This window comes from Ursus arctos, unplaced genomic scaffold (assembly GCF_023065955.2).
Source record: "Ursus arctos isolate Adak ecotype North America unplaced genomic scaffold, UrsArc2.0 scaffold_25, whole genome shotgun sequence".
NCBI lineage: Eukaryota > Metazoa > Chordata > Mammalia > Carnivora > Ursidae > Ursus > Ursus arctos.
This window is the reverse complement of record NW_026622930.1, coordinates 5,044,994-5,070,405: the sequence shown is the minus strand read 5'-3', so window position 1 is coordinate 5,070,405 and position 25,412 is coordinate 5,044,994. Positions and strand designations below refer to the sequence as shown.

At 60.8% G+C, this 25,412-nt stretch overlaps 1 protein-coding gene across 3 annotated transcripts in view; it reads left to right on the top strand.

Annotated features, from left to right (window-relative positions):
* Positions 1 to 25,382, top strand: part of EVL (Enah/Vasp-like) — a 138,634-nt gene extending 113,252 nt beyond the window's left edge. For all 3 annotated transcript variants that reach the window (XM_026515313.4, XM_057318516.1, XM_026515312.4), the window contains exons 4-14: positions 7,085 to 7,148; positions 10,313 to 10,380; positions 12,048 to 12,277; positions 13,003 to 13,124; positions 16,129 to 16,189; positions 17,333 to 17,396; positions 19,039 to 19,105; positions 19,198 to 19,260; positions 22,847 to 22,913; positions 23,237 to 23,294; positions 25,169 to 25,382. In XM_026515313.4, coding sequence (XP_026371098.1) covers positions 7,085 to 7,148; positions 10,313 to 10,380; positions 12,048 to 12,277; positions 13,003 to 13,124; positions 16,129 to 16,189; positions 17,333 to 17,396; positions 19,039 to 19,105; positions 19,198 to 19,260; positions 22,847 to 22,913; positions 23,237 to 23,294; positions 25,169 to 25,206 — 902 coding nt within the window. In that variant the 3' untranslated portion in view covers positions 25,207 to 25,382. The remainder of the gene's footprint in view (positions 1 to 7,084; positions 7,149 to 10,312; positions 10,381 to 12,047; positions 12,278 to 13,002; positions 13,125 to 16,128; positions 16,190 to 17,332; positions 17,397 to 19,038; positions 19,106 to 19,197; positions 19,261 to 22,846; positions 22,914 to 23,236; positions 23,295 to 25,168) is intronic.
* The last annotated feature ends 30 nt before the right edge of the window (positions 25,383 to 25,412 follow it).

Sequence of the window (25,412 nt, the reverse complement as noted above, 5' to 3'; positions counted from 1 at the left end):
CCATTTTGGTGTATTTCCTTCTTTGTCCTTTTCAATTATAGAGATTTAGAACTAGATGGTCCTTCTCACTTAATGGTAAACTGAGGCCCAGTGAGGGGAGGGACTCCCCAGGCAGAACTCCAACAAGAAGTTGGGTCTCTTGGCCCCAAATTCACTCTGAAGGGGATTTGTATAAACTGGAGTCATGCAGAAGAGGCCGGCCAGGAGCGTGGAGGGACTGGAATATGTGAACGAGGGATAGTGGGAGGCCTGGGCTGTCTTCTCGGGGGTGGGGACTGGAGGGGGCATGAGCACTGTCCACTGTCCAGAGGCCTCTGGGCCCGCACTTGAAAGACTGCCTGTCCAGTCCCTGGGGAGCAGTGCTAGCGAGATTCCAGCCCATGAGGAGGAGGACTAGCAGTGAGGGCCCTGCAAGGAGCCTGTAAGCAGAACGTAATAATACTCAGTAGACTTGGGCTCTCTCTTCCCGCAGCCCATCTGCGGTCATTTCCGAGCACCACCTCTGCTGGCCACCTGCAGCGTCTCCCCCGCCGTCATAGCTCAAGGCTTTGAGGCACCGTCGCCGGCTTGGCCACTGACTGTTTCCAGCCGTGAGCTGAGAACTTTAAGAATGTGTCGCCTGCTGTAGTCTCAACATTTAGTTGGAGAGCTTCACACAGGCTGCCTGGGGCCTAATCGTTCGCTTATTCAACAAATATTGACTGAGTGTTGACCGTATGCCAAGAACTACAATGTGGTGCCGGGAGTACAGAGAACGAAAGTTGTGTCCCTGGAGAGTAAAAGTCAGACCGCTCTGTTTGCCTGGGTCCGTTTTGCTGTCTTTCCTGGTCCGTGCGGGCGGACACACGGTGCCCTAGTGGACAGAGAGCTTGGCACTCGCAGAGTCCCCACAGGGGGGCGCCCCCGACAACCAAGCGGGACCTGGGCCCAGCCTGTTACCCATGCGCCTCTCCGCTCTGCAGCGAGCCTGGGGGGACTGGCGCATTGCCCACATCTGGTTTGTTCTCCTGGAGAAGGTCATGCAAGCAGGTTTTCCTCTCTCAGCAGCTCTTCCCCACCCCTTTCTGTTAAACAAGGGTGGCTTTCTCCAAGATGATTGTACCTTGAGTTGAAATCCTCTGTCAAATCTTCACGTCCGGGACAGACTCTATAGAAGCCTTTAGAAACTACCAGTGCCAGGGATGCTCTCGTTCCACCTCGTAACAGCCCTGTGGTCATTAACACCCTGCTCATGGACCCCAAGTAGGCCGGGAGTCCCAGAGAGCGGTGCTGCCCCTCGGAGATGACCTCAGACCCCCTGGCCCCACTTTCTCCTTTGTTCTGGTGATACCACTGCCCCAGGCCGGTCACACTGACGCTCCCTTCAGTGCCTCGGCCTCTGTGGCGTGGGGGCCAGCCCCATCCCCTCCGGCCAGGCTCCCGAATCACCCCTCCCAGGTGGGCTCATGGCTGGAGTCTGGCCCAGCCTCAACCCCTCTAGCTTTGTTTTCTTCTCTGTCTTCTCCTACCTCATGACCCCTAAGGAGGAACAGTCTTCCTCTGGGTCACCCCCGTGTTCTGTAGGGGTAGCTGTTTGATGGCACTTAAGGCCATCTGGAAAGTGGGCTTCAGAGACAGCAGGAAGTCAGCTCCTTCCCCAAGAAGAATCACTGTCCAGGGGGACTTGGAGCAAATAGGCCCAGCAAGTGTCAGTGTGGGCCTCGCCCAGTGTCCCCTGCCCCTCACTCTGTTCAGACGGGAGCCTGCCAGGGCACAGGCCACCCTCTGCCAGGCCATGGGCTGGACCCACACACCAGTCGTGCCCAGGCACCCTGCTTCTCCCCACCTCACATTTCTCTTTCTCTCGTTCAGATGTCTGTAGTGCCAGTGCATTCTCTATTTTGACTTCGGCAAAACTTCTCTGAGGCAGGTGAGAGAGATGAGGGTTGTCCTTGTTGGAGCCCCAGACCAGCTCCCACACTCGGCAAGCTGTGATGCTGAGGCCCGCTCAGGAGCCCCTTGGCCTCAGCAAGTCCCCTCACCTCCCAGAGACACACCACCCCTTCTGTGGGGCTGTCATGGGACCAGGGCAGGCAGGCGGTGGAGGCTGGCAGAGAAGGCAGCGCTCTGTAAATGGGGAGTGCGGTGCCTTCCTAAAAGCACCAGCAGCCTGATTGGGGTCAAGGGCCGTTGGAGTGTGCAAGGACACAGGCAGGTCAATGATTAGCAAGAGATGTTGGACTCAGTGGAGAAGCCAACCAAAGAATTTGCCTTTTTTTTTTTAAGTAGGCTCCACGCCCAGCATGGAGCCCAACACGGGGTTCAAACTCATGACCCTGAGATCAAGACCTGAGCTAAGATCAAGAGTTGGACGCCTAACCGACTGAGCCCCCCAGGCACCCCAAGAATTAGCTTTGAATACTAATAAAAACAAATAGCTTTCAGGCCTTTATGGTTTCCAGAGTACTTTTTCATGTGAAGTGCCACTGTTGGCTTTAGGAGTCCTCTTTATATTCATTTTATAGATAGGGAGGCCCAGCTAACGGGTGTGGGGCAGAGCTCTGGCCAGGCCTTCTCCCTCCTGACTCAGGGCCCCCTCCCCCGCCTGCCTGCCCAAATCAGTACCTTGTGGGGACAAGGCAGTTAAATGTGATCTCCCCAAACGAGTGTCTGTCATACGTGTACAAAGAGGTCAGCGCACAGCTGGGCACAGAGCACGTAAGACACCGTGCCCTGTGACAAAGGCCGGGTCAAGCTGTCTCTCGGGCCTGGTTATGGCAGGGAATAGTTAGCCCGGGAACTATCCCTTGGTTGGCCTCCTCTCTGAACAAGCCTGAATTTGGGGATCGCTTGTGTTTCTGGGGTTTATCTCTTAAGTGATTTTTATTTTTTTTTTATTTTTTATTTTTTTTTAAAGATTTTATTTATTTATTTGACAGAGATAGAGTAGCCAGCGAGAGAGGGAACACAAGCAGGGGGAGTGGGAGAGGAAGAAGCAGGCTCCTAGCAGAGGAGCCTGATGTGGGGCTTGATCCCATAACGCCGGGATCACGCCCTGAGCCGAAGGCAGGTGCTTAACTGCTTTGCCACCCAGGTGCCCCAAGTGATTTTTATTTTTATCTGAGTGAGTTCAGCCCCGTCCATTCACCTGTGCTTCCCCCACCTGGGCAGGTGGTCACGAGTTCCCTCTAACCATCCCGGCTCGACTCAGCAGAATAGACCAGGGGTCCGGCGTGAGCCAGGCACTGTGCACGGGGGGGTAGTAAGAAGCGCGAGAGCTCATAGGGAAGAGAAGGCTGCGTTCAAACCTCTGTTGCATTAGTGAGAGAGTCGGGGTGTGACAGAGGCCCTTGCGTGTGGAGCAGCGAGGAGCGTGAGGATGTGGGAAGGCTTCCTGGAAGAGCGGACGACGGAGTCAGCCCTGCAGATGGTACCCCAGGTAGACTGAGTGCCGCACACACAAGGACAGAGAGGTGGGGAGCACAGCATGCGGTCAGACTTCTGGAGCAGATGCAAAAGGTCTGCTGTGGAGCGAGGGGCTGGAGTCCTCTTCTGTGGGGTGTGGACCCAACCCCCTGAGGGTCGGGCTTGGGTTTTCCACGGATCACGGAGGCTGTGATGACCGTGCAGAAGAGGGGCGTGAAACAAGGAGAGAGAGTGCAGGCAGAGGGTCCCGTTGGTGGCCCGAGGCACCCGTCGAGGAGAGAGATGCTGAGGCGGCCACGTGGGGACGGAGGGGCGGATCTCAGACCATGCCCCAGTAAGACTTGATAACCAGCTCGACGTGGGAGGCGGAGGCGGAGGGCCGGCTCCCCAGCTGCTTCCCACCTCCCCCTGGATCCTGAAGGCAGGGGCGCGGCTGACTGAGGCGACTCCGTGGCCGGGGACTCTGCCTGGCCTCCACGTGGGCTTCCCATTATACCACACACACAGGGACTCATCAGAAATAACTCGACACGGGACAGTGTTCCCACCCTGAGATTTCCCCCCAAAGGTGCTCCTGCGAGGGGGCTGTGCCAGGGCCTTCCCAAGGAACCCTAGACAGCACAGGAGAGATCCCCCTCCCTGCGCCTCCTCCCCGCCTCTGCCACTGGGCCATTGGGGCCAGTGTGGGGAATAGGCCAGGACTAAGGAGGCCAGGAGCCTCACGTCGGCTGCAGATACCTCCGAGTGACACTGCCAGGCCCCTGCCCCGGGTCCCGGGCCCCAGCTCCCACCTCCAAGACAGAAGGACCTTGCTTCCTAATAGCAAGGATCCTCATAGCTCAAAACAGACTCACATTTTCTTAATTTGAGAAGAATGGAAGGTCTTATGCAGCCAAGCATCGTCTCTCCTGCTCTGTAGTGTCTAAAATTCCAACCGTTTGGTTTTGAAGTATGCCTGCAGTGCAGGGGGCCAAAGCCTCCAGGGAGCACCCAGGCTTCTGTCGGATGTCCCCCACCCTCTGGAGGAGCAGGCTGGCTGAAGGTATGGGGAGGAAGTCCAGCCCAAGAGGCAGACTGAGGGACCCCAGTACAGGACCACCACAGACCGCTGTGTAGGCCGTTGGCTGCCATCGGGGGTCCTAACAAAGGGATGGGAAGTGGTCCCAGTGACCGAAGCCAGACCAGGCGGACAAACGTCTGAGCAGCATCACACGACCTCAGTGCTAGGGTGGGCCTGGCTAGGTTAGCGGTGGGCTCCAGTCCTCAGACGAGGTGCTAGACAGGGTCTCCGGGACGGGCTCAGCCCTGGAAGAAGGGCGACTCCAGATTCAGGCACGGTCTCCGCAGCCAACGCCAGGCGCTACAGTGAGGCAGAGCGGCTCAGTTTTCCAGAAGTCCAGCCGGTGGCAGAGCAGCTCAGGCCTGAGTCCCAGAATGGGGCGAGGAGGGGAGGCTGAGGTGTCTTGAGTCCCTCGTGCCTCAGTCAGGACAAGCAGGTGGAGGCACAGAGCCTCCGGGTGGGGGTCAGAGGACACCCGTCCAACCGCAGGTGCTGTCTGAGGGCTGTAGGCCCTTGTCCTGTGGCTCTTCTGGTGGCGTGCCAGCCTGCCCCCTTCATTCTTCACTCCTAAGCTGCTCTCAGTCGCCCACGGTGTGAGTGAATGGGAGAGAGTGGCCTTTTGTACTGTGAGTCTGGCTCTGCCACGCGCTGCTGTGCGGCCCGGAGCAAGTCATTTCCCCCTTCCAGCCCACCTCACCCATGACATGTCCTCTTGGTAGCTGGCAGGGTTGTGAGAACGAAAATGAAGTTAAATTAGAAAAGGGCCTGGGCTCTGCCGGTAGCAGGGTTCTCCTGCTTCTGCTCCTGCCCCTGCTTCCTGAGAACAAGGAGGACAGGGCACCAGGACCTGGACTTGCCAAGTAAGAGACAAAAGAGATCCCTGTCAAGGATTTGTTTTTTAATGTGTTTTAAATTTTCTAAGGTCTGTACCGAACATATATGTTACTTATAATCAGAAAAAAACAATTTTTATAAAAAAAGAGCAAAATGATATATGTTAAATTATTTCTTTTTAACAATGTGTTTGGAGATGGGGAGAGAAAGCTGACATTGCTGTCATGCCTGTCGTGCGCCGGCCGCCACGCCAGGTGTTTCCAGAAGTCACGTCTGTGGAAGTGTGCAGGCCGACCTTCTCTGCAGCCCATCATCTGAGCGCTGCGGAGGGTGGCAAGCAGGGCCGGGGGCAGGCAGGTCCACCCAGGGGAGCATTCTTCCTTGAGCGCTGGAGGGCCCTCTCCTCCCCCCAAGCAGCAGGCCCACTGCCTGCCATCTGGATCCCTCTTCCCCAGCGGAAACATTGACACGGGGGCCAGGAAGGCAGCAAGGCGTGGCTCCCTGAAGACTAGAGCCCATGCTGGGGGCCAGGACGGCAAAATCTGGAAGCTGCCAACCGTGGAAGCTCACTTTGGGCATGGAAAGATTCGACCCGTGTTGTGTCCCACCTGGTGGTGGGGACAGGGCCTTTGAGGACGGGTAGGTTTGAGACCTCCGTGGCAGAAAGCCCCCGTGGTCACGGGAGGTAGTGACTTCCGTTGCTGGGATCCGGCGGGAGGATGGGCCTGGGAGGCACGCAGGAGAATCCTGTGCTGGGCCGGAGGCCGCCCTAGAATCACATGATCCGTTTCAGCTTTGAGATTCTGTTGCTCTCTACCCCGCTGTGCCCCTGATCCAGGGGACGACCTGCTGATCCCTCAGCGGCTCCAAACACTTGTGGGAGAAGCCTCCTCCACATCGTGGGTTTTGTGGGGGGCTGAGCAGGCTACCACTTTGTCATGGGGAGGAGACAAGCCCCTTCCCCATGTAGTCAGGGAGGCATGAGACCAGCCTGCCCAGAGTCTCCGCCCTGTCCCTGTGACTCTGTGCAGTTCCCCAGTGACACGCAAGCTAGCAAAGAGAAGAACAATCAGCTCTTTCTCAGTTTGGGGCAGAAGCCTGCCTTTTCTTGTGAATGTGGCTCAGCACCAGCCCCTGTCTGAACACGGGGCGCTGGCAGCAGACCTGGGCTGCTCTGGGCCCTTGCCTCCCGGCCAGGGTGTGGCCCAGAAGGCTCCACAGTCGCTGGGTCAGTGACAGCCTCTGCCGCTTGTGCCTCACTGCGTCCCTCCCACCCACGGCTGCAGGCTCCTGGATGCGGGCAGGAAGGCCCCGCACCGTGGCGAGGAGCCCGGGCTGTGGCTGCACCAGACCGTGCGAATCCCTGGCTCTGACGCTTAACCCACCGTGAGGGTCATTCCTTTGCTCAAAGGGCAGGACAAAATGGATTTCCGGGGTTTGGTGATGCCGAGCGCTCTGGTGATTTTAGGTGAAACGGCTTTGTGGGATGTGGAGAGGACACAGCAAGCATAGTCCGAGAGGGAAGGAGAGAGGGCTCAGTGCCTGAAGGACTGTCTCTGAGCGGTGCGAGCAACGCGCTCTGGTTTGTGGGCTCTGAGAGAAGAGCCCCGAGACAGGGAGAGAGAGGTGATTGAGGGCACAGGATGGGGACAGTGTTGTACCTGTTGAGAGGTCACGGACAGCTCCTGTGGGCCAGGAGGGCAGAGACGGGAGAGTTCCAGGTTGGTTTGCCAGGGCCTTTCTTCTCCACTAACCACGGCGCTTCTGTGCTTCTCTGCCCCACAGGCCCCTCCACCCAGCGTCAGGTGCAGAATGGCCCCTCTCCTGAAGAGATGGACATCCAGAGAAGGTAATCCCCCACCCAGCAGGGCCAGTGGCACCCTTCGACTCCTGGAGACAGGCCTGACCAGAAGGAAGAGGGGGCGAGTTCATTGCAGCTTTGCCAGAGTGAGGAAGGGAATGTGTGGTGTCATGGAGACTGCCAGTCTGCAGCATCCTGGATGCTGTTCCCTCTTACTAACTCAGCCCTCACACATGGAGGTGGCTGTCATGGTGTGGAGGGGTTTGGTAACATGAGCAGGGCCGCGCTGCTGGAGATGGGCAGACAGACCCGGCCAGGGCTGTCTGTCTGAGGCCTGTGGCCTCGGCACCGTCCTGTGCTGCCTGCCCCTCACCCCCGTCCTGCCCCTCACTCACCGGATGCCTCGGGTGGGGACCACGGCCTCTCAGGAGGAGGTGAACCCCAGCCAACTCACCTCTGAGCTCAGCCGAAGGTGGACAAAGGCCGCGAAGGCCATTCAGGGGCCGCAGCTGCTCTTTGACGGCTGGGCCAGGGCCGTGTTGTTGTCCTCGTGTGCCAGCCTGTGGAGGGGGCAGCTCCCATGGGATGTGGGCGGTAGGGCAACACCCACCCCCGCTCCAGGGAGCTTCTAAAGCACTTAAACTGGGAGGAAGGGCCAGTGTCATTGTCCTGAAGTTACAGAAGAGTCACGGTGGCCAAGGAGGGAGCAGCCGCCCCAGGTCACGTTGCCAGGGAAGACAGGGCCAGGCAGTGCACCCAGCCTGCCATCGCCTTGGCAGGGGCTCTGCATCTCTGACAGGCTCTGAACTGGGCTCTGCGGGAGCTGTGTCCAGGACGTGGGCCTGGTGCAGGCCCTCCCCACCCAGGTTCTCGGAACAGGGGCCGAGCCAGGGGCCTGCAGCTAGGCCTGTGTGGAATCCTGGCCTGGGAGTTGAGGAGGCCCCGTCCCCGCTCCTCGGCTGGGTGGAAGGATCTCCGGGGCCCTCTTTCCTCTAGCCTCTCCCCCACTCTGAGGAGTAAAGGCCGTGGCTCCGTAACCTCTGGGCGCCTTCTGGCCCTGATGGGGTACTCTGTAACCCTGGGCAGATTCCTGCTCCAGGCCTCAGTTTCCCGTCGGAACGTAACAGTGGTATTTCTCACTGCGCTTACCTCAAAGAAATGAGGTAAAACTGGCAATGTGCTTCTGCACTGCCTGTGGGCAGGGGACAGTCCTTTTATCAAGCCCCATGGGTCTCTTGATCCCGTGGGCCTGCCTTCTGGCCTCTCAGGAATATAGCACGTTGCTGTCAGTGAAGGGCTCGTTTTACTCCTCACGCTAACCTTCCAGGGCTCCAGTTACTGGTACCGTTCCTCACACGAGCCAGGAGAATGGAAAGGACTTGCCCAAAGTAACGAGAAGTTAGAGGCGGAACCAGGACCAGCGGCCTATCTGCCCCAGCTCAGCTCTCTGCCAGGTCCTGGGGCTGCCTCCACCCTGAGAAGGGCATGAGTGAGCCCCACCAGACTCGGAAATGAACGTACAGAACAGATGGGTCCTAAACAGATCTCTCAGAACTGGTTAAACACCACTGTGCATTACCTTGACCCGCCACCCAACTCCAGCTTTCCCTCTGGAGCCGTCTGCAGTCTGCTGCCCGGGGGCCGGAGCGCCCCCTGGAGGCCCGGCTGTGGACTGCAGGAGTCAACACGGGCCACAGGGTGGGGCCCCTGCTCCCCCGCATCCCTGCTGGTCAGTCACCTCACACAGAGGAAGGCCCAGGGGAGAGAGGACTTACGCGGGGCGGAACACAACATACTGATTCTAAGCACAGGAACCTCGTATTCTCTCACAAACAGGGTCTTAAGTCCGCACCAGATTTTTACGGATTTCCAAGCGCCTTCATTTTGCTGAGGGCACCTAAGCATAGGAATCCTGCTGGGAAGGTTGGAGTTTGGTGTGATGTTTCAGCAGTTTGGATAGAGAAGCTGGTGCAAGCACTGCTGGGAGCTTTTCAAACACCTTTTGTGCCAGAAAGATCTTTTCCATTATTTTGTAGGGATCACAGATAGTCCTTCCGAGAGCCCCCTGAACACGTATTGTCACGCTTCCTCTGCGAAGAAGCTGAGGCCCAGGAAGGGCCGTGACTTGTCCATACTCACAAAGCCACGCTCCCAGAACAGGAGCCAGAAAACTCACTACCTTTCAGTGGTCTTTGCAGTGAACTCTGGGTCCCCCTGGAGGAGGCGCTGTATCACTGACCTTTCGTGAAGATGAAAGCAGCTGTATTGTTCCCTCTGTATTTACTGCCTCACGAAGCACTTATTGAGCCGCTGCTACATGCCAGGCGTGCTGCCCGCACCAGAGAAGCGCCAGCTCCCTGCCACTGCAGAGACCACTGCTTGCCTCCAGCGCGCTCTGCCCCTGAGCCCGGAGTGGGTGTCCCAACGTCCCTTGACCCTGTGCTTCATCGGCAGAGCGAATTAGAGTTGGCTCGCACCCACTGAAGCCTGGCCGCTCTCCGGGGTCTACATGACTCCTTGAGCCCCCTTCTACCCCGGCATCTCAGTCCTGGATTCTGTAGACATATTTGTGGGACGGTGTCCTCACTCGACCTGCCCTCAAGAACACCGAGGTCACTCTGCCTTAAGGAGCCAGGACGTTCGTGCCCATTGAGGCACACATAGCATTGCTCTCTAACGGAGGCCTGGCCTGCGGCCGGATCTGGGGTAAAAAGAATGAGGACATGCGGCCTTAGTGTCCACTTCTCCCGGCAACCAGCAATGCCTGAAAATTGTTCCAGGAAATGTAGTCAGGTGTAATAAGAATGGGTGACCCTGAGGTCAGGTCTGCTGAGGCCAGAGGCCCCCAAAAGCCAGATGAGCACGTCCAGCCTGGGGAAGAGCTTGGTCACTCAGCCAGATGGTCGCCCCAGCCTTCATGAGGGGCTCCCTGTTCAGGTGTGCCTGAAACTGTTCAGGGGGTGCTGCCAGCACACACCTATTCGGGGACTTGGGCCCAGTCACGTGCCCCACTGCCCGTCAGTGAGGACAGCGAGCCCGGTGGACAGGGTGGGGGCGGACTGGGCGAGCTCGCTGCGGGGGCCCCCAGCCCAGGGCACGCAGCGGCTCTCGGAGTGCCAGGGAGACCCGACTCCGCAGCCCGGGCTCCCGGACACAGAGCCACATTGTTCTCGGCTCCGAGCCATCAGCCGTGCTCTGCTGTTGTTTTCCAGACAAGTGATGGAGCAGCAGCACCAGCAGCAGCGTCAGGAGTCTCTGGAGAGAAGAACCTCAGCCACAGGTGAGGGCCCCTCTGGGGCCTGCTCGTCCCGCCGCGCCCGGCCCCTTCCCTGGGCACCTCGCGCCCTCCGTGAAGAGCAGCTGGCTGCGTAGATCTCCGTGTGTGACGGTCACGTCGGATGAAAGCAGGGGGACGAGGGGCAGAGCTGGGGGGAGGGGATCAGCTTGGCCCGGCCCTTGCCCCCCGGCCTCTGGTCCCGCAGACTTGCCGCCGGAGCCGATGCTCTGGGCACAGGCCGTGGCTCGGGGCACACAGCAGTGAGCCAGGCAGGTGCGGCCCCGGCCCCAGGGAGCTCAGTGTCCGGTCAGGGGTGCAAGCAAGTGCAGAACACGGAACCATCATGGTGCGCACAGGGCGACCAGGGCAGGGTGAGGTGTGAGGCCACACACGGGAGGGCCCCGCCTGCCCCGAGAGTCAGAAGCCCTCCAGCCGAGGTGCTGGATCGTCCTAACCGTCGACTGGACCTGAGCTCAGGGAGGCCAGAGGAGGTTCCCTGAAGAGTGGCAACGCTGATGAGTAAGCACAGGACCTCCCAGCCCAGCAAGCGCCTTCAGAGCCTGCAGTTTACGTTCTTCTCTCCAACACCCTGCACCGTAAGCGGGGAAATGTTGCCTGGTTCGCTGATGGGAAGGCCGAGCACCATCCCCCGCCCAGCGGCAAGAGCCCCCAGTCGGGCAAACGCTGGCCTGGTAGCACCCCGTCTCAGCTAGACTTCTGCTCCAAGACCCCCTGTGGGCCCCCTGCCCCGCTCTGGCCCACTGTCCGCATTCCTAATGCAAAGCTGTCCCTGTCACACGTCACCCCTTCCCGTCACCCCTGCCCAAGCCAACCTCCTGGCGGCTCCTTCCACATCCTTCAGCACCTCTCTGGCATGTCTCATCCTCTTCCGACCTCGACTTCACGCCTCCTTCACCAGACTCAACTCCTGCTCTTTGTCACCATCCCAGCATGGTGGCCACTGCCCTGAGGAAGTCTCCCAACTTCCGACTCTGCAGTTGGAGCCCTTCTTCTGTAGGCCGCCATGTGCCCACTCTCAGTAGCACACGCCATCCTGCCACCGTTACAGACATGCGACCATCTGTGTGACTGGCTCCCTGCTTGCTCACAAGGCCGTGAGCTGAGAGCCTGTGGCTGCTTTCCCCAGAGCCTGGCACCGTGCTGGCCACACGGTGGGGGCTCGCTGGGCACTGGATGGAGGGCTGTGTGGATGGTGGACCGAGGACTGCCCAGCACTCGGCATTGTTCCCTAACGTATGCCCCACTCAGCCCTGCGACCACAGTTACCCGCCACAGTCCCCACAGGCCATGGGTCAGTCATAGCTGCATCTCAGGGACTGACAGGGGCCGGTGCCTGGGGTGGTGCTGGGTACAGGGAAGGAAAAAGAGATAAAATTTGTGCCACCAAAGCACTTCATCTCCCATGGGAAGACTACGATTAGAGCAAGAGAAAGTTAGCTGAGCTCAAGGGATGTTAAGTATGTGACACTATGGGTCCAGCCAAGCCCCAGGATGCTGGGGAGACCAGGGTCAGGAGTAACAGACCAGGGCTGGGCGCATCCCACAGGGGCTTCCTGGAAGAAGCACCTTGAGCTTGTCCCTCGTCCCTCCTTCCAGGGAAGTAGCATCTGGGGACTAGGGACCGACTAAGCCCCACCCTTGCCTTTCAGGACCCATCCTCCCACCGGGGCACCCCTCATCTGCAGCCAGCGCCCCCCTCTCCTGTAGCGGGCCCCCACCCCCGCCCCCACCCCCTGTCCCGCCTCCGCCCACAGGAGCCACCCCCCCTCCCCCACCCCCCCTGCCAGCCGGAGGAGCACAGGGGGCCAGCCACGACGAGAGCTCTGTGTCCGGACTGGCTGCCGCCTTGGCTGGGGCCAAGCTGAGGAGAGTCCAGCGGGTAAGTGTCCATGGGTGCGGGTGGGCCGGCCTGGGGTCCTCTTCCTAACTGCCCAACGAGCAGTGCCTTCCCTGGCCGACCTAGATGCTACCTCTGACGCCTGGCGCTGTGGCAGCCCCAAGTGCTGTCAGTTGCTGCTGGCCCTCCCGCTGACTGTCACGGGCGGGGCGAGAAGCACCCCCTTTGCCGATGAGGAGACTGAGGCACGGGCATGGAAGCATTTGGCCCACCAGGTGGCGGTCAGCTGCAGGGTTCGGACTCAGGCCCAGGTCTCCCACATCTGGGTCCCTCCTGTTTCCCACTCCGACCCTAGATGCTGGCTGCACTGTGCCCGGCTGCCTGTCCCAACGCATCTGTGGCAGCCTGGAAGGGGGAACTGCCACGGGACAGCTGACTGTGACAGTGGTTCTGACAACACCTCCAAGACAGAATTTGGCTTCCTTCCCAAGAACTGCCTCCTCCCCGTCACATCACACCCACCTTAGCAAGGGCACTGACACGAGCCAGCAGAGCTGGGCAGTGTCTCTTAACGGCGACCAGCCAATCCTGGTCCCTTGCTGGACTCTGGTTTGGTCGCATGTGGGGCTGTGGGGGGATGGGACTTGAGAGCCTTGGGCCTCTTCCGGCACCACCATTACAGGAATCCCGTCCACGTTTGCATGTACCCCCTCTAGGGACGTCCCGCCACAGACACCAGACTAAAACGCTGCGTCCTTACCCCTTAGCCAGAAGATGCGTCCGGAGGCTCCGGCCCCAGCGGGACCTCTAAGTCTGACGCCAACCGGGCGAGCAGTGGGGGTGGAGGAGGAGGCCTCATGGAAGAAATGAACAAGCTGCTGGCCAAGAGGTGGGTGTTCAGGCCCCCCCCAGACTCAGCGACTCTCTAGGGATCTCCTGCCCCTCACCATCAAAGTGCAGCCCTTGCCCGGCCCCAGGGCCCATTGTCACCTGGGCTCAGCTAAGCAGGGGACTGTCAGTCAGTTCCCCCTCTCCAGGGCTCAGCCTGAGGCATCAAGCCCAGATGCCATCCTCTCAGCTCTCAGCCCCTCCTCGTCTCCTTGATTGACGCAGCGCCATGTACCAGCCTCGCTCCGAGCAGAGGGAAATTTGGAGATCATCGCGGACATTGGTTCAGGGGGAAAGAGGCTCATTCCCCACACTTAAGATCCCAACATAAATGAGATGTGTCAGCGCTGGAGCCTCCCAGAGCCGCCCATGGCGAATGCGTGCTGCGCAGCCAATCCTGCGGGGGCCCTTGTGGAGGGCACAGGGAAAGGCCTTCTGAAGTGGCAGGAGCCCAGACGACACCATCCTGGGATTCGGAATAGGAGTTCCACCCATGTCCTGGCTGGGCGCTGGGGCCTGGTCACCCCCTTCGCCACCACACCAGCAGGTGTGGCTCCAGCTTGCCCAAGGCCATCAGCCTGTCACCGGGCCTCACAGTCACTCCCCAGCTGAAGCTGCAGCAGGCAGAGAGGCCAGGCAGCTCCTTCTCGGAAGGTTGCGGAGCTCGGACATTCCTCGTAAATGTGGCGTGGCGGCAGGAATGTGCTGACATAGGTTGCCGAGGCCATGGCTCCGCTGGGCCTGTCAGAATGCTCCTCTTGTCGGTGGAAGCAGCACCCGGGCCTCACTCCAACAGGGACACCCAACACCCACCCACCTCCTCTCAGTGCCTGGGTACTTCCCCTGCCCTCCAAGTGGGCTCGGCCTGCATGAGAACTGGATCGGGGCAGGGTCCCCTCATTAAGAGCACACAGCTCTGAGGATGACGCCGAGACCCAGGGCCCCAGACCGTAGGTGGTTGGTCTGGGGCTTTGCAGCAGGGCCAGAGCCAGCGTTTCCTGCCCAGGGCCTCTGCACACATGGCCAGGGACAGCAGAGGGAGCGGTGAGGTGGACCCACGGCACACATAGGTCACCAAGAGCAGGGACAGATTGAGCAGTTGTCACATGACAGAATGGAGGCTCGTAGGGTAATATGGCTACACACCAGTGCAAGCCACTCCCTGGGGAAAGCCAGGAGGGCTTCACAGAGGAGGTTCCACACGCGCAGGGCCTAGAAGGAGGAGAACACTCGTCTAGGCTGAGTGGGCAGTGTTATAATACTAGGAAGGCTGAGCAAACCTATTGGGCCTGAGCCCAGGGTGTGGAGGAGAGTGACCGAAGGTCAGCTGCAAGAGAGAGCCTTGTTTGCAGGTGCGTCGGGCTCCATCTTCTCAGAGGTGTGTAAAAATAGATGTTTTGCGAAAAGAAAATATTCATGTTTTCCCAAGTCCAAAATCTGCGTCAACAATAACAACTAGGCCTAGATGGTTCAGACCAAACGCAGAGGAAGCTCCTGAGGACAGGAAAAGGTCGGTGTCGCCAGAAGCCAGTGAGACGCCCAGATGCTGGTGGGACAGTCGAGGCCCCGCCAAGAACAAGCATGAGTGCACCCTGCCCACAAGGGGTCAGCGAGTCACTCTTTGAAGCGCAGAGTTTGTGCCTCTCCTTTGGGGGGCTGTGGTGAGGTCTGTCTCCCAGCAGCAGGGTACAGGCAGGAAGGTCATCACGGCCAAGAGCTGTGTGCTGGGCCCTCCTGGGACTGGCATGCCTGCCTGCTGCATAGCTTCAGAAAATTAAAGGCTGGCTCTGGGTGGGGACAGAGTGTCATAGAGCGAAGTGGTGATGGGGAGCCCCTGTTGTCCAGGAAGAGGTGCTGCTGGCTGTCGCTAGGTGTCCGAAGTGAGGATGAGGACAGACTTGAAATACGAAGCAGAGGTGGAATTGGCTCCACTTTTTTTTTTTTTAAGATTTTTATTTACTTGAGAGGGTGAGCATTACGGGGTGGGTAGCAGAGGGAGAGGAAGAAGCAGACTCCCTGCCGAATGGGGAGCCTGACGCGGGACTCAATTCCAGGACCCTGGGATCATGACCTGAGCCAAAGGCAGATGCTTAACCGACTGAGCCACCCAGGCGTCCCAGAATTGGCTCCACTCTTTTGAGGAAGAGGCTGGTAGGGAGGATTCCCCAGGTTTCTAGGAGGAACGACTCCCCGCGGGCCTGTCCGTGGGCTGCGACAGCCTCACTTCCTGAGTGCCGAGTACCGTGAGCTCGGGAAGCCTTGCAGAGCCCCGAGGGCCTATCTCGGGGTTACTAAGGCACGTGTAGATGTGGGAGTTAGCCAGATTGGATGACCACTGAGGCCGGCACATAAGGGTGGGCTTCAGAGGCTAAGAGAAGGGGTCCAGGCAAGTGGGGAGCAGGCAGATTGACCAGAGGGCACCAGTTCCAGCTCTCTCCCCTTTCTGAGAGGGGCAGGCTCACAGTGGTGTTCCAGAGCAGGGCGGACACGGCTGCACGTCCGAGTTCCAAGGTAGGAAGAGGTCGTTCTTCTTCCCACAAGGTAGTGGGGTTCCCTTCCCTAAGCCAGTCAGCCTGAAGACAGAATGCTCCCCCAGCCCTGACTTGTGACCAGGGCCACCTCTCCCTGTCCCATCTGTCCTGGCCTTGAGTGTCCTGGGAACGTAGCTGCCATGTGGCCAAACCCAGGCCCCCAGGGAACCTAGACAGGGTGCAAACCAACCTCTTCCAGCCCTCAGGTGCTATAAATAGGAAAGTCCCCCGGACCCTATTCTCCCTGCCCAGACCAGTTTTGTGCTCAGGGTCATGGGACAAGCACAGGCCTGGACGCTCACCTCGGCATCACCATGGCCGCTCGAACAGTTGCCTTCTGTTGCCTCCTTCACACCAAACGGGTCAGATCCCACCACAGATTCCTCCGTGGACCAGGGTGTGTCCAGCAGAGGCATCTGGGTCAGTGTGAGAACCTTCAGGAGCTGATTTGCACCTTTTTCCTCCTTGCGTTAGGAGAAAAGCGGCCTCCCAAACAGACAAGCCGGCTGATAAAAAGGAGGACGAAAGCCAAGCGGTAAGCAGACCCCTGCCCTTGCCGCCCTGGGCGCCCGCCGGTGGGAGACACCGGGCTTTTGGGGCACTGACGTGCACCCAATTTGGACATACCTGTGATAGAAACTTCACCAGGTGGTTCACAGGAGGGAGAGTTTGGGGAGGCCGGGGGCAGAAGAGGCTGCGGAGCGCCCCACGCTCCGGGTGGCAGGCCTGTGCTCTCTGAGCATCTAGCAGCACCGCTTTGCCCCAGAGCTCGCACCTTCCCCACGTCAGGGCAGGCCGCAGCCCAGGAGTGCCGTGAGGGGAAGCCTGCAGTCCGGGAGCAGAGATGGCCCCACAGACAGAGCCTCGCCTCTGCCAGGAGAGGACGCTCAGGGTTCTGCATGGCCCGCCGGTCAAGCCTGCCTCCCCCAGCAGGAGGGGCTTTTAGCAGAGGGGCACGGAGGCCAGAGCTAGGTTCTAGAGCTCACTTCAGCCGCGGCGCTGAAGAACTTGTGGGCTGGTTGGGAATAGAGATAATGAATTCTTACCATGTCCTCCTCTCTTGGTGGAAGAGACGTGAATGGGGTCTTCCACAACCAGGACCGGGGCTGTGCCCTGGGCAGCCCTGACCCACAGGGCTGACTAGAACCTCCTTCCCCGGGCCTTGCCCTGCTGCAGCCCACCTGCACAGACCCCTCTAGGGTCACCTGCCACCTGGTCCTCAACAGCAGCCCATGGAGATGCGAGCCAGGCCTGGAGAAGGGAGGTCCCTGCCATGGTCCTGCCCAGCTACTCCCACGGGCAGCAGAAGAGTCCCAGTGGACAATGGGGCAAAGCTCCCCGGGAGCTCAGGCCATGCTTGTGCCCCAGAGGCGCCGGCCACACGAGCCGGTGGGGCTCAGTCACGGGCCGCAGAGGCAGTGTGCCGTGCTCTGCAGGACCCGTGTCCCCCTGCAGCCCTCTCCTTCCCTGACTGTCCCCAGGCTAGCCCCGCCCCCACCAAGACCAGGTGTTCTCACTAGTTCAGGACGGTGCTCCTCGTCTGGCTGATGATACAAGGGCTCCTTAGAAAACGTGAGAAACAGACCTGTCCTTGCGACCCGGTCAGAGGCACCCTGCCCTTGCCCCGACTGGCCTTCCTAAGCAGACTCGGAGGGCAGAGCTTTCTTTTCCGTTTCAGGAAGAGCCGAGCACCTCTCCATCTCCGGGGACCCGAGCAGCCAGCCAGCCACCTAACTCCTCAGGTAAGGGGCGCCGTCCCACCCTGCCACGGGCACGAGGTCTAGAGCAGGGGGCCCCTGCAGGGAGATGACTCAGCCCGACGCCTCACTTTACAGACGAGCTGTGAGGGCCAGTGAGGTGGCCCTAGCCTGTCTCCCGGACACCTTCTAGAAGCCCTGAGCCTCCAGGAGGAGCCAGGGCAGGCGCAGCCGTGGCGTCCACGCTGAGCCGGAGCGGGTGCTGGTGTGCCGACGGCCCAAGGGCATCGGAGCGGCCGGACCATAAGCCCCATCCGGCCCTCTCGTTGCCACACGGGGGCGGGGAGCACACTGCGTCAGGGCTCAGCTTCCCGGCCCGTCAGGCTCCGAGGGGCAGGACGGACCTGTCTTGCTCATTGCGGTGCTCAGAAGAAGTGTGCCCAGTGATGCTTGTGAAGTCACGGGTAAGGGGACACACGGCCCAAACCCTGCCCCGAAGCCCCCGTGAGCTCCGGGATGCGGGGATGTGCTCGGAGCGCCTCGCGGCTGCAGCTCAGGGAGGAAGCCACCGGGCCGGGCTCCATCGGTCAGCAGACGTTTGCGCGGTGCCTGCTCCGAGCCAGGCCCGTGCTCCCGAGCATGGTGGGGGAAGCAGAGGGGAGGCCGGCCACGCTCGGCCCCCACAGCAGAGGGAGGCTCTGAGCGGCTGTTGCACTGGCCTCTGGTCCTGATGCTCTGGCGGTGTGGCTGCCCACCCCGCCCCGTGAGACTGCCCTCTGTGTCCCCTCCTTCTCAGAGCTGCCACCGTGGGTCCTTGGTGAATGACTCCACGAACGCCTCCCACCCCAGTGAACGGTTATGTGTTTCCCAGTTTAGGAGGTGACGCGATTGCTCAAGGCCACATACCTGCAGCCTGGATGTGGTCCCCGCTCTTGTGCCTGTGGGCCCAGCGTGTGCCCCACAGTGTGGCTTTGGGGAGACCCTCCTCTGACCCACAGGGGGCCTCCCTGTGGCCCCTAGGGGTTTTTCTCCTGCCTCTCTGCTCATCCTGCAAAGTCAGGGAATTGAGTCGAACAATCTCTTGAAGTAAAATGAAATATTAACGTAGCACCACTTACAAGAGAAAGCGGAAGGAGAAACCGGCTTTCAGGGCCCGAGGGGGAAGGGAGCGTGGAGGGTGTGGGGCTGCAGCGTGTGGAGCAGACAAGCGTCTCGGGGCAGCAGGTGGACATGTGGCCCGCGGGCTGCCCTGAGAGCATCCAGGCCAAGGGCTTCCTCTGCCCCACTTGGCCCTTTGCTGGAGTCACGGGTCCACTCCAGGAGTCACAGTTAAGAGGTTCCCTGACCGCTGGGTTCACACTCCCAAGAAGAGACCCAACCATGGTGAGAGGACTCAGAATGAGGCCACAAGTCAGGGTCAACCAGGTCGAGGGAATAGGAGCTGTGTCCCGAGGGGGGAGACGCAGGGTGACAGCAGTGATGTCCCCAACCCTGCAAGGGCCACCTGGCCCAAAGGGAGACTGGGAACAGAGAGCCAGGTTTCATCTCCACCCAAAGCCAACCCTCCCAGCCAGGCAGCTCTGGGCCCTCAGCGCTGGGGGGCCTCCGGCCTGGGGTGTGGTGGGGGGAGTGGCCACTGAGAGTCCTCCCAGCTCTGAGGCTCTCCGTCCACTGTATGGATTGACAGAGGCTGGCCGGAAGCCCTGGGAGCGGAGCAACTCGGTGGAGAAACCTGTGTCCTCGTTACTGTCCAGGTGAGCTGCCCTGGGAAGGCGGAGCTGCGAGTCCGGTGGTGCCAAGGCGGGCGACGGGGCGATTCACATGTCTGTTTCATTCCGTGCCCTAGAACCCCGTCTGTGGCCAAGAGCCCCGAAGCTAAGAGCCCCCTTCAGGCGCAGCCTCACTCTAGGTACCGAACAACCCCGTCTCGGGGGCCTCCTCTGTCCCCTGCCCGTAACTAACACTCCTAAACCCGCCCCGTGCCCTGTCACCTAACAATTTGCTCTGGGAAAGGGTGGCCTGTCCCCCCAGCCCTGGGGAAGGCAGGGCTGGAGGGATGTCAGGGGCTGTGCAGACCTGCTCCTGGCTGTCCCCTCACAGAGGGAGAGACCCGGGTCTGGGGAGGGCAGTGAAGTAAGGCTGTCGTCGAACCCCGGCTCCAGGCTCGCTGTGACCTCGGGCAAGCCGGGTGGCCTCTCCCGGCCTCCACTTCTCCCCCGCCCCGTAAAGAGGTCTGTTAATCCCTGCGTCGCGTGACAGCTGTGTGGTGGGCAGCAGCTGGACACAGGAAGTGCTCACTAGCCACGGCCGCATCCTGCCGCTCAGCTGATCCCGGGACTGGCCTCCCGTCCCTCCCTCCTCTGCCCCTGGCACACAGAGCCATCTTCCCCCAGAGAAACCATGTTTCCCTGGCCGTATTTCCCAAACCAAAAGCTGGCGTGAGAGCAGGATGGCATATTCAAAACTGAGCGGTCCCCCAAAGTGAGAGGCAAACAGCCGCACAGTCACCGTAGGCCGGGTGTGGCCTGGAGTTGCCGGTCTCTGGAACCTGTAGTGGGAAAGGCCTCCACTGCCCACACAGACCGAGGGGAGCCGCTCTTCCCGCGGACCAGGCGGCTTTGGAGCCTGGTTTTGCTGAGCGGAGCAGAGCAGGGCTCGCAGAGAGAGCTGGGCCCGGCTCTGGCAGGAGTGCGGGTGGCAGATGCCGGGTGTCAGGAATGAGGTCTCGGTGGTCAGCCAGGTTCGGAGCTGGGCCCTGCACGTCCCTGCCAGCAAGGAGCCTGTTTTCAGTGGGAAAGCCCATGCACGAGGCAGCCGTGTGTTCTGAGAGGTGCCGTGTGGAAGACAGGGTCGCGTGGCAGGCCACGCTGGGGAGGGGCGTTAGCACGTGGGCTGGGGCAGGCGTCTCAGAGGTGGCATTTGAGCTGACCTGGAGGAGGAGCCTGCCCTTGCAAAGAGCGTGGGGACAGCCTTCCACGCTGGAGGAGGTGGTAAGTGCCGAGGCCCTGTGACCAGCCTGGCAAGTTCATAGGACAGAAAGCTGGCCCGCGTGGCTAGCAGGTGGCGAAGGTGGGGAGGGCCGAGGGAGGTAAGCTTAGAGGCGTCAGAAGGGGTCACGTGGCCGGAAGACTAGGTTTCATTCTGTGTGCAGGACCCCAGTCCTCGAGCTTGAAGCACAGGGCGCCGTGCTGAGCCAGCACTTTCCCTCTGGCCATGAAGGGGCAGGGGGACCAGACTGGGGCAGGAGCCAAAGGAGGGGCCCCGGGAGGAGGGAGGAGGCCGGGCCGCCAGGGCTGCACGCGCAGCTTGCCCAGCACTTCCTGCAGGTGGAGCGCGGATGGGCTGCCAGCTGTCCTCACCCGGGCCAGGACACTGTCAGGGGCCGTTCCCCCTCGGGTTGGGGCTCTCCACCTCTGAGACCAGTCTGTTCTCTAGTTTCACAGAAGGCTCCAAAGGGGGCGTGTGGCGACAGTCTGTCTCGGGGTGCCCATGGGGGGGGACTGTCAAGTGTGCACGTGGGAGAACTGAGGCCCTGAGAGGTGAAGCAGTTGGCCCGGGTGGCCTGGAAAATTGCTGCTGGAACAGACACGGACCCCCAGGCCCGCCGTGCAGAGCCAGGGTCTCCGGCTGCTCCTCTTTCCCCGTCGGGATGCACAGTTACTCAGACTCCTTCTGAACCATGCTTAGCTCTTCCTTGAGTTCAGCCAGGAGCCGGGGCGCAGAACGTTCTTCTGTTTTTTTTTTTTTTTTTTTTTTTTTTTTTTTAAATAAGATTTTATTATTTATCAGAGAGAGCACAACTGGGAGGAGAGGGAGAAGCAGACCCCTCGCTGAGCAGGGAGCCCGACGTGGGGCTTGATCCCAGGATCCTGAGATCATGACCTGAGCCAAAGGCAGACACTTCAGCGACTGGGCCACCCAGGCGCCCCTGCTTTTTTTTGTAATCCAGGCTTGGGCGCTGGACCACTAAACTTGATTTACTCAGGGGTGTGTTTTGTCAACTTTGTTAAGACATAAGTGACATCTGACATTGAGCTGAAGGCGCACAGCATGGCGATCCGCGTGCGTGCAGAGAAGTACTCCCGCGGCCAGGTTGGCTGACACGGCCACCGCCTCAGTTTCCAGATCCACTGGCTTAGCTGCTCGCACGTGTACGACGCCATGTGCTTAACTGCAGTCGGCTCCCCGCACAGGCGACCCCAGAACTCCCTGTCTCCACCTGCGCCCGCCGGGCCGCCAGCAAGCTCCTGTGTTTCCAGGCATTCGGCTCCTTTAGATTCCACATGTCAGTGAGGCCACACCAGGCTTGTCTTTCTCTGCTGATTTCCCTCCGCGTCGCCCCTCGGGTCACCCCTCTTGTCACACACAGCAGGTCTCCTTTGTTCTGGCCAGGTGGCGGTGTACACGCCACACCTTCATCCACCCGTTCGTAAGCAGACACAGGGTTGTTTCCACGTCGAGGCTACTGTCCGTCATGCTGCCGTGACCGGGGGCGCCCTGTCTTCAGGACAGCGGTCTCCTCTCCTCTCCATCAGACACACACCCAGAAGTAGCTCTGGTCCGGCTTGTCGAGCGCCCTCCCCGCTGCCGTCCGCAGCGGCCGGGCCTGCTCTCGCCCTAGAGAGGGGCCCCCGCAGCCATGCTGGCCCTGCCGTGTCGCGTGGGCATCGCCGTCCGTCACCCACCCACACCATTTCCCCGGCCCCGCAGGCTCCGACTGGGAGAGAAGCGGGATCCAGACAGTGGAACCTTCCGCACCGCTGCCCTGTTGTTACGAGGCTGAGTGGTCAGAGGAGCGTTTTGTCAGGATTTTCCAGGGACAGTTCCGGTACGAGAGACATTGAATAGCAAACTGGCAGCCTTAGTTCAGCAGCTTTTCAAAGAAGTACAATCCATGTGACCGAGACCTTTGCCTCAAAGGAGCAGAACCACTTCCAAGGACGTTTCCTGAAAAGTTACACATTAGGACCAGTTTCCAGCACCAGGGACTCTGGTTTGTGTCGGAAGTGGATGCCTTTAGGATGAGTGCGGACTGTGTGGTTTTGTGATTTTGCACTGTGCTTCATGCCATCGTCACTAGCTGTCCCCAAGCCTCAGTCTAGCCAGGAACACACACCCCTCACAGAGGAGTAGCCGGGGGTCCTTTCCGGAGGGCATGTGACCTGCACGGCCGCATCTGTGTACGAGCTCTCAGATCAGAAAACAGCCCCGTCGTCGTAGCCCCGAGTTGGCAAGTATGGTCGCAGGATCCAGGAGTCCCTCTTGAGGTGGAGACAGGCCATTAGAACCCTTTCGGAGTAGCTCGAGAGAGGCCAGAGGTAAAGCAGAAAACATTAGAAAGACGAGGGGAAGAGGGCCGTGCTTGGCCCGCGGTCCTCCGCCCTGCGCTTGGAGGCTTGGCACAGCCAGCCTGCCTTCTCACGCTCTGTCCCCACGTGGGGGGGCGCCCGCCCGGCCCTGCTGCCCCCCTCACCGCACCCTGCCATCCTCTCCAGGATGAAGCCGGTGGGGAGCGTGAATGACGTGGCCCTGGATGCCTTAGATTTGGATCGGATGAAACAGGTGAGTGTGACCTTCCCTGCGAGGCCCCGACGGAGCCAGAGGCTGTGGGTGGCCAGAAGGCTGTCAGGGAGCCAGCAGTGGGGGGAGGGGTTGCCCACACTCCGCACCGGGCCCCCAGCCCCGTCATTAGCAGGAGAGCGTCCGTCCGCCCTTCTGGACACTGCAGCTTGCTCTGACCCTGGTTTCTGCAGCAGGACTGGGGGGCGGGGTGTCCTGTCTCCCGTCCACTCTGACCTTGCCCTGTGGGGACACACAGACCCTGGCAAAGCCAGCTTCCCCGACTCTGCTTCCTGTCCCTTCACTCTGCGTTCGGCTCCCAACAGGAGATCCTCGAGGAGGTGGTCCGAGAGCTTCACAAAGTGAAGGGGGAGATCATCGACGGTGAGTGCAGGGCCTGCCCTGGGGCGCCACTGAGGGTCCCGGGGGGAGCGGCAGGCGGCCTGTCGCCCCAGGGCTGCAAGGCAGCAGATCTGTAGTGGCCCAGCCAGGAGACCGTCGCCCGAGGTTCCATGCTGTCCCGTTCCCTCCTGACAACCACGTCACCCCCATTCTCTGGTCGGGCAGACTGAGGCTCAGTTAGGGGACTTGCCTTACGCGCCTCCCTGGCCGGGTGGCAGCTCGGTCTGCACTCACCAGCTTCCGCCCCGGGATGAGCGTGGGAATGTGTGCACGGGGAGAGAACTCCGAGAGTGCATTCCAGAGCAAGGCAGTTGAAGCCACCTGAACAGTCTGTCCCTTGCCGGTCTCAGTATCCGTGCGTGCGGACTGCCTTGCTTGACTCTGCCGCCTTTGATCCCCGGGTTTGGGTTATGAGGGCAGCTGCTGCCTTTCGGGGGGGGGGGGTGTCACGGGGACCACGAAGCCACTGTGGTCTGACGCAGTTCCCAGCTTGCTTGGCGCTGGGCTTGGGGAGCAGGCATGGGTCTCCCGCTCCAAGAGCCTCTGGCTGCAGAGGTCAGGGCCCTGTCACAGTGATCACATCCGTCCTTCCGGTTCCTGCCAGAGCCTTTGATACAACGGGCTCAGGTCTGGGGCCAGAGGAAAAGGAGAGGTTTAGGCACAGCTGGCTCAGGCCGGAACCCAGCAGTGAGGTGCAAGCCCAGTCCCACCCCGCCTCCCTCCCCCACCGGACCAGAGGCTGGGCCTGGCCCCCACGGCAGCAGCGGGGACCTGGGCAAGAGAGGGCTCTGAGAACTAAAACGGGTGGGCGCTGATGCCAGGCGGATGGAGAGAGGGGAGGCCAGGTGGGAGTCCGCGTGCGGGCCGCCAGACCTGGACCCTGTGCCCAGAGCCTTGACCAGCCACGCCCTGTCCTTGCCCCAGCAGAGCGAGCTCAGTTCTTGTTTGTCCAGTCCCCCCACAGGCCTGGGCTGGGCAGATAAGGAGTTAATGAATGAAGAGCAAGGCCAAGCTGGAGCCAGAGAGGAGACACAGGCCATCTATTAACTCTGCTTTATGGCTGGGGGGCCCCACCTGGGAGGGGCCGGCCAGCTGGCCCCAGGGCCAGAGCTGGTGTGCAGCCAGAAGCAGGCTGCATAGCCCGCCTGTCTACAGAGGGAACAGGCAGGGATGGAGGCCGGGGGAGGAGGTGGGAAACACGTCCCAGGCCTCGCTCTCCGGGCTGGGCAGGCGCAGCCGCGAGTGGAAGTGGCCTCGTGGGTGGGGCTCCGCCTGTGGCCGACAGGCCCGAGGGAACGCACAGGCCATGTGGGGGCTCCGAGAAGCATCCCCGTCATACTGGATGAGTGCCCAGCACTCTACTCTTTCGGTTCCAGGCCGAGTGGGGTCTGTCCAGCGAAAGGCCCCAGTCTGGGGGAGAACCTGGAGGGGCGGGGACAGCAGGACGCTGGGGAGAAGAGCAAGAGGAACCCCTGCTCAAGGCCAGGCCCTACGGGCTGCCGCTGCCAGACGCGGGGCTCCGGGTCCCCCAAGCAGCACCGGGTGCCCAGCTCTGAGGCGGGAGGCAGGTCGAGCGCCACCCCCTCAAACCTCAGCTCAGTCTCCCCCTGGCAGAGGCAGCACCGCCCTCAGACTGCCGGCTCGGGAAGAGCCCACGCAGCTCTGCGGTCACCCCAAAGTCTGCCAGAGTCCGCCGCGCTGCTTGACCTGAGCCTGTGCCTCGTGAGCTCCGGGAGCCTGGGTGAGGCTCTCAGGAGACGGAACAGGGCAGACACGAGAAAGGGCCTCCCCAGGGGTGTGGGGAACCAGGCGGGCCTTGTCCCTGCCGCGCCTGAGCCGCCTGTCCTGTCCCTCAGCCATCCGGCAGGAGCTGAGCGGGATCAGCACCTCATAACGCCCTCGGCCCCGGCTGCCGCCGCCGGGACACCAGGCCAGCGGACGGCGGGGGACATCGAGGAGCCCGGCCGGCCCCAGGCCTCCAGCACACGCAGGCACCCACTGAAGCCGGGGTGGGCTTCGTTTCAAAGTCTTAACCGGTGATAAAATATTAAAATGAGGAAACAAGTTCAATTCTGGATTTTTTTAGATTCTACCTGACAC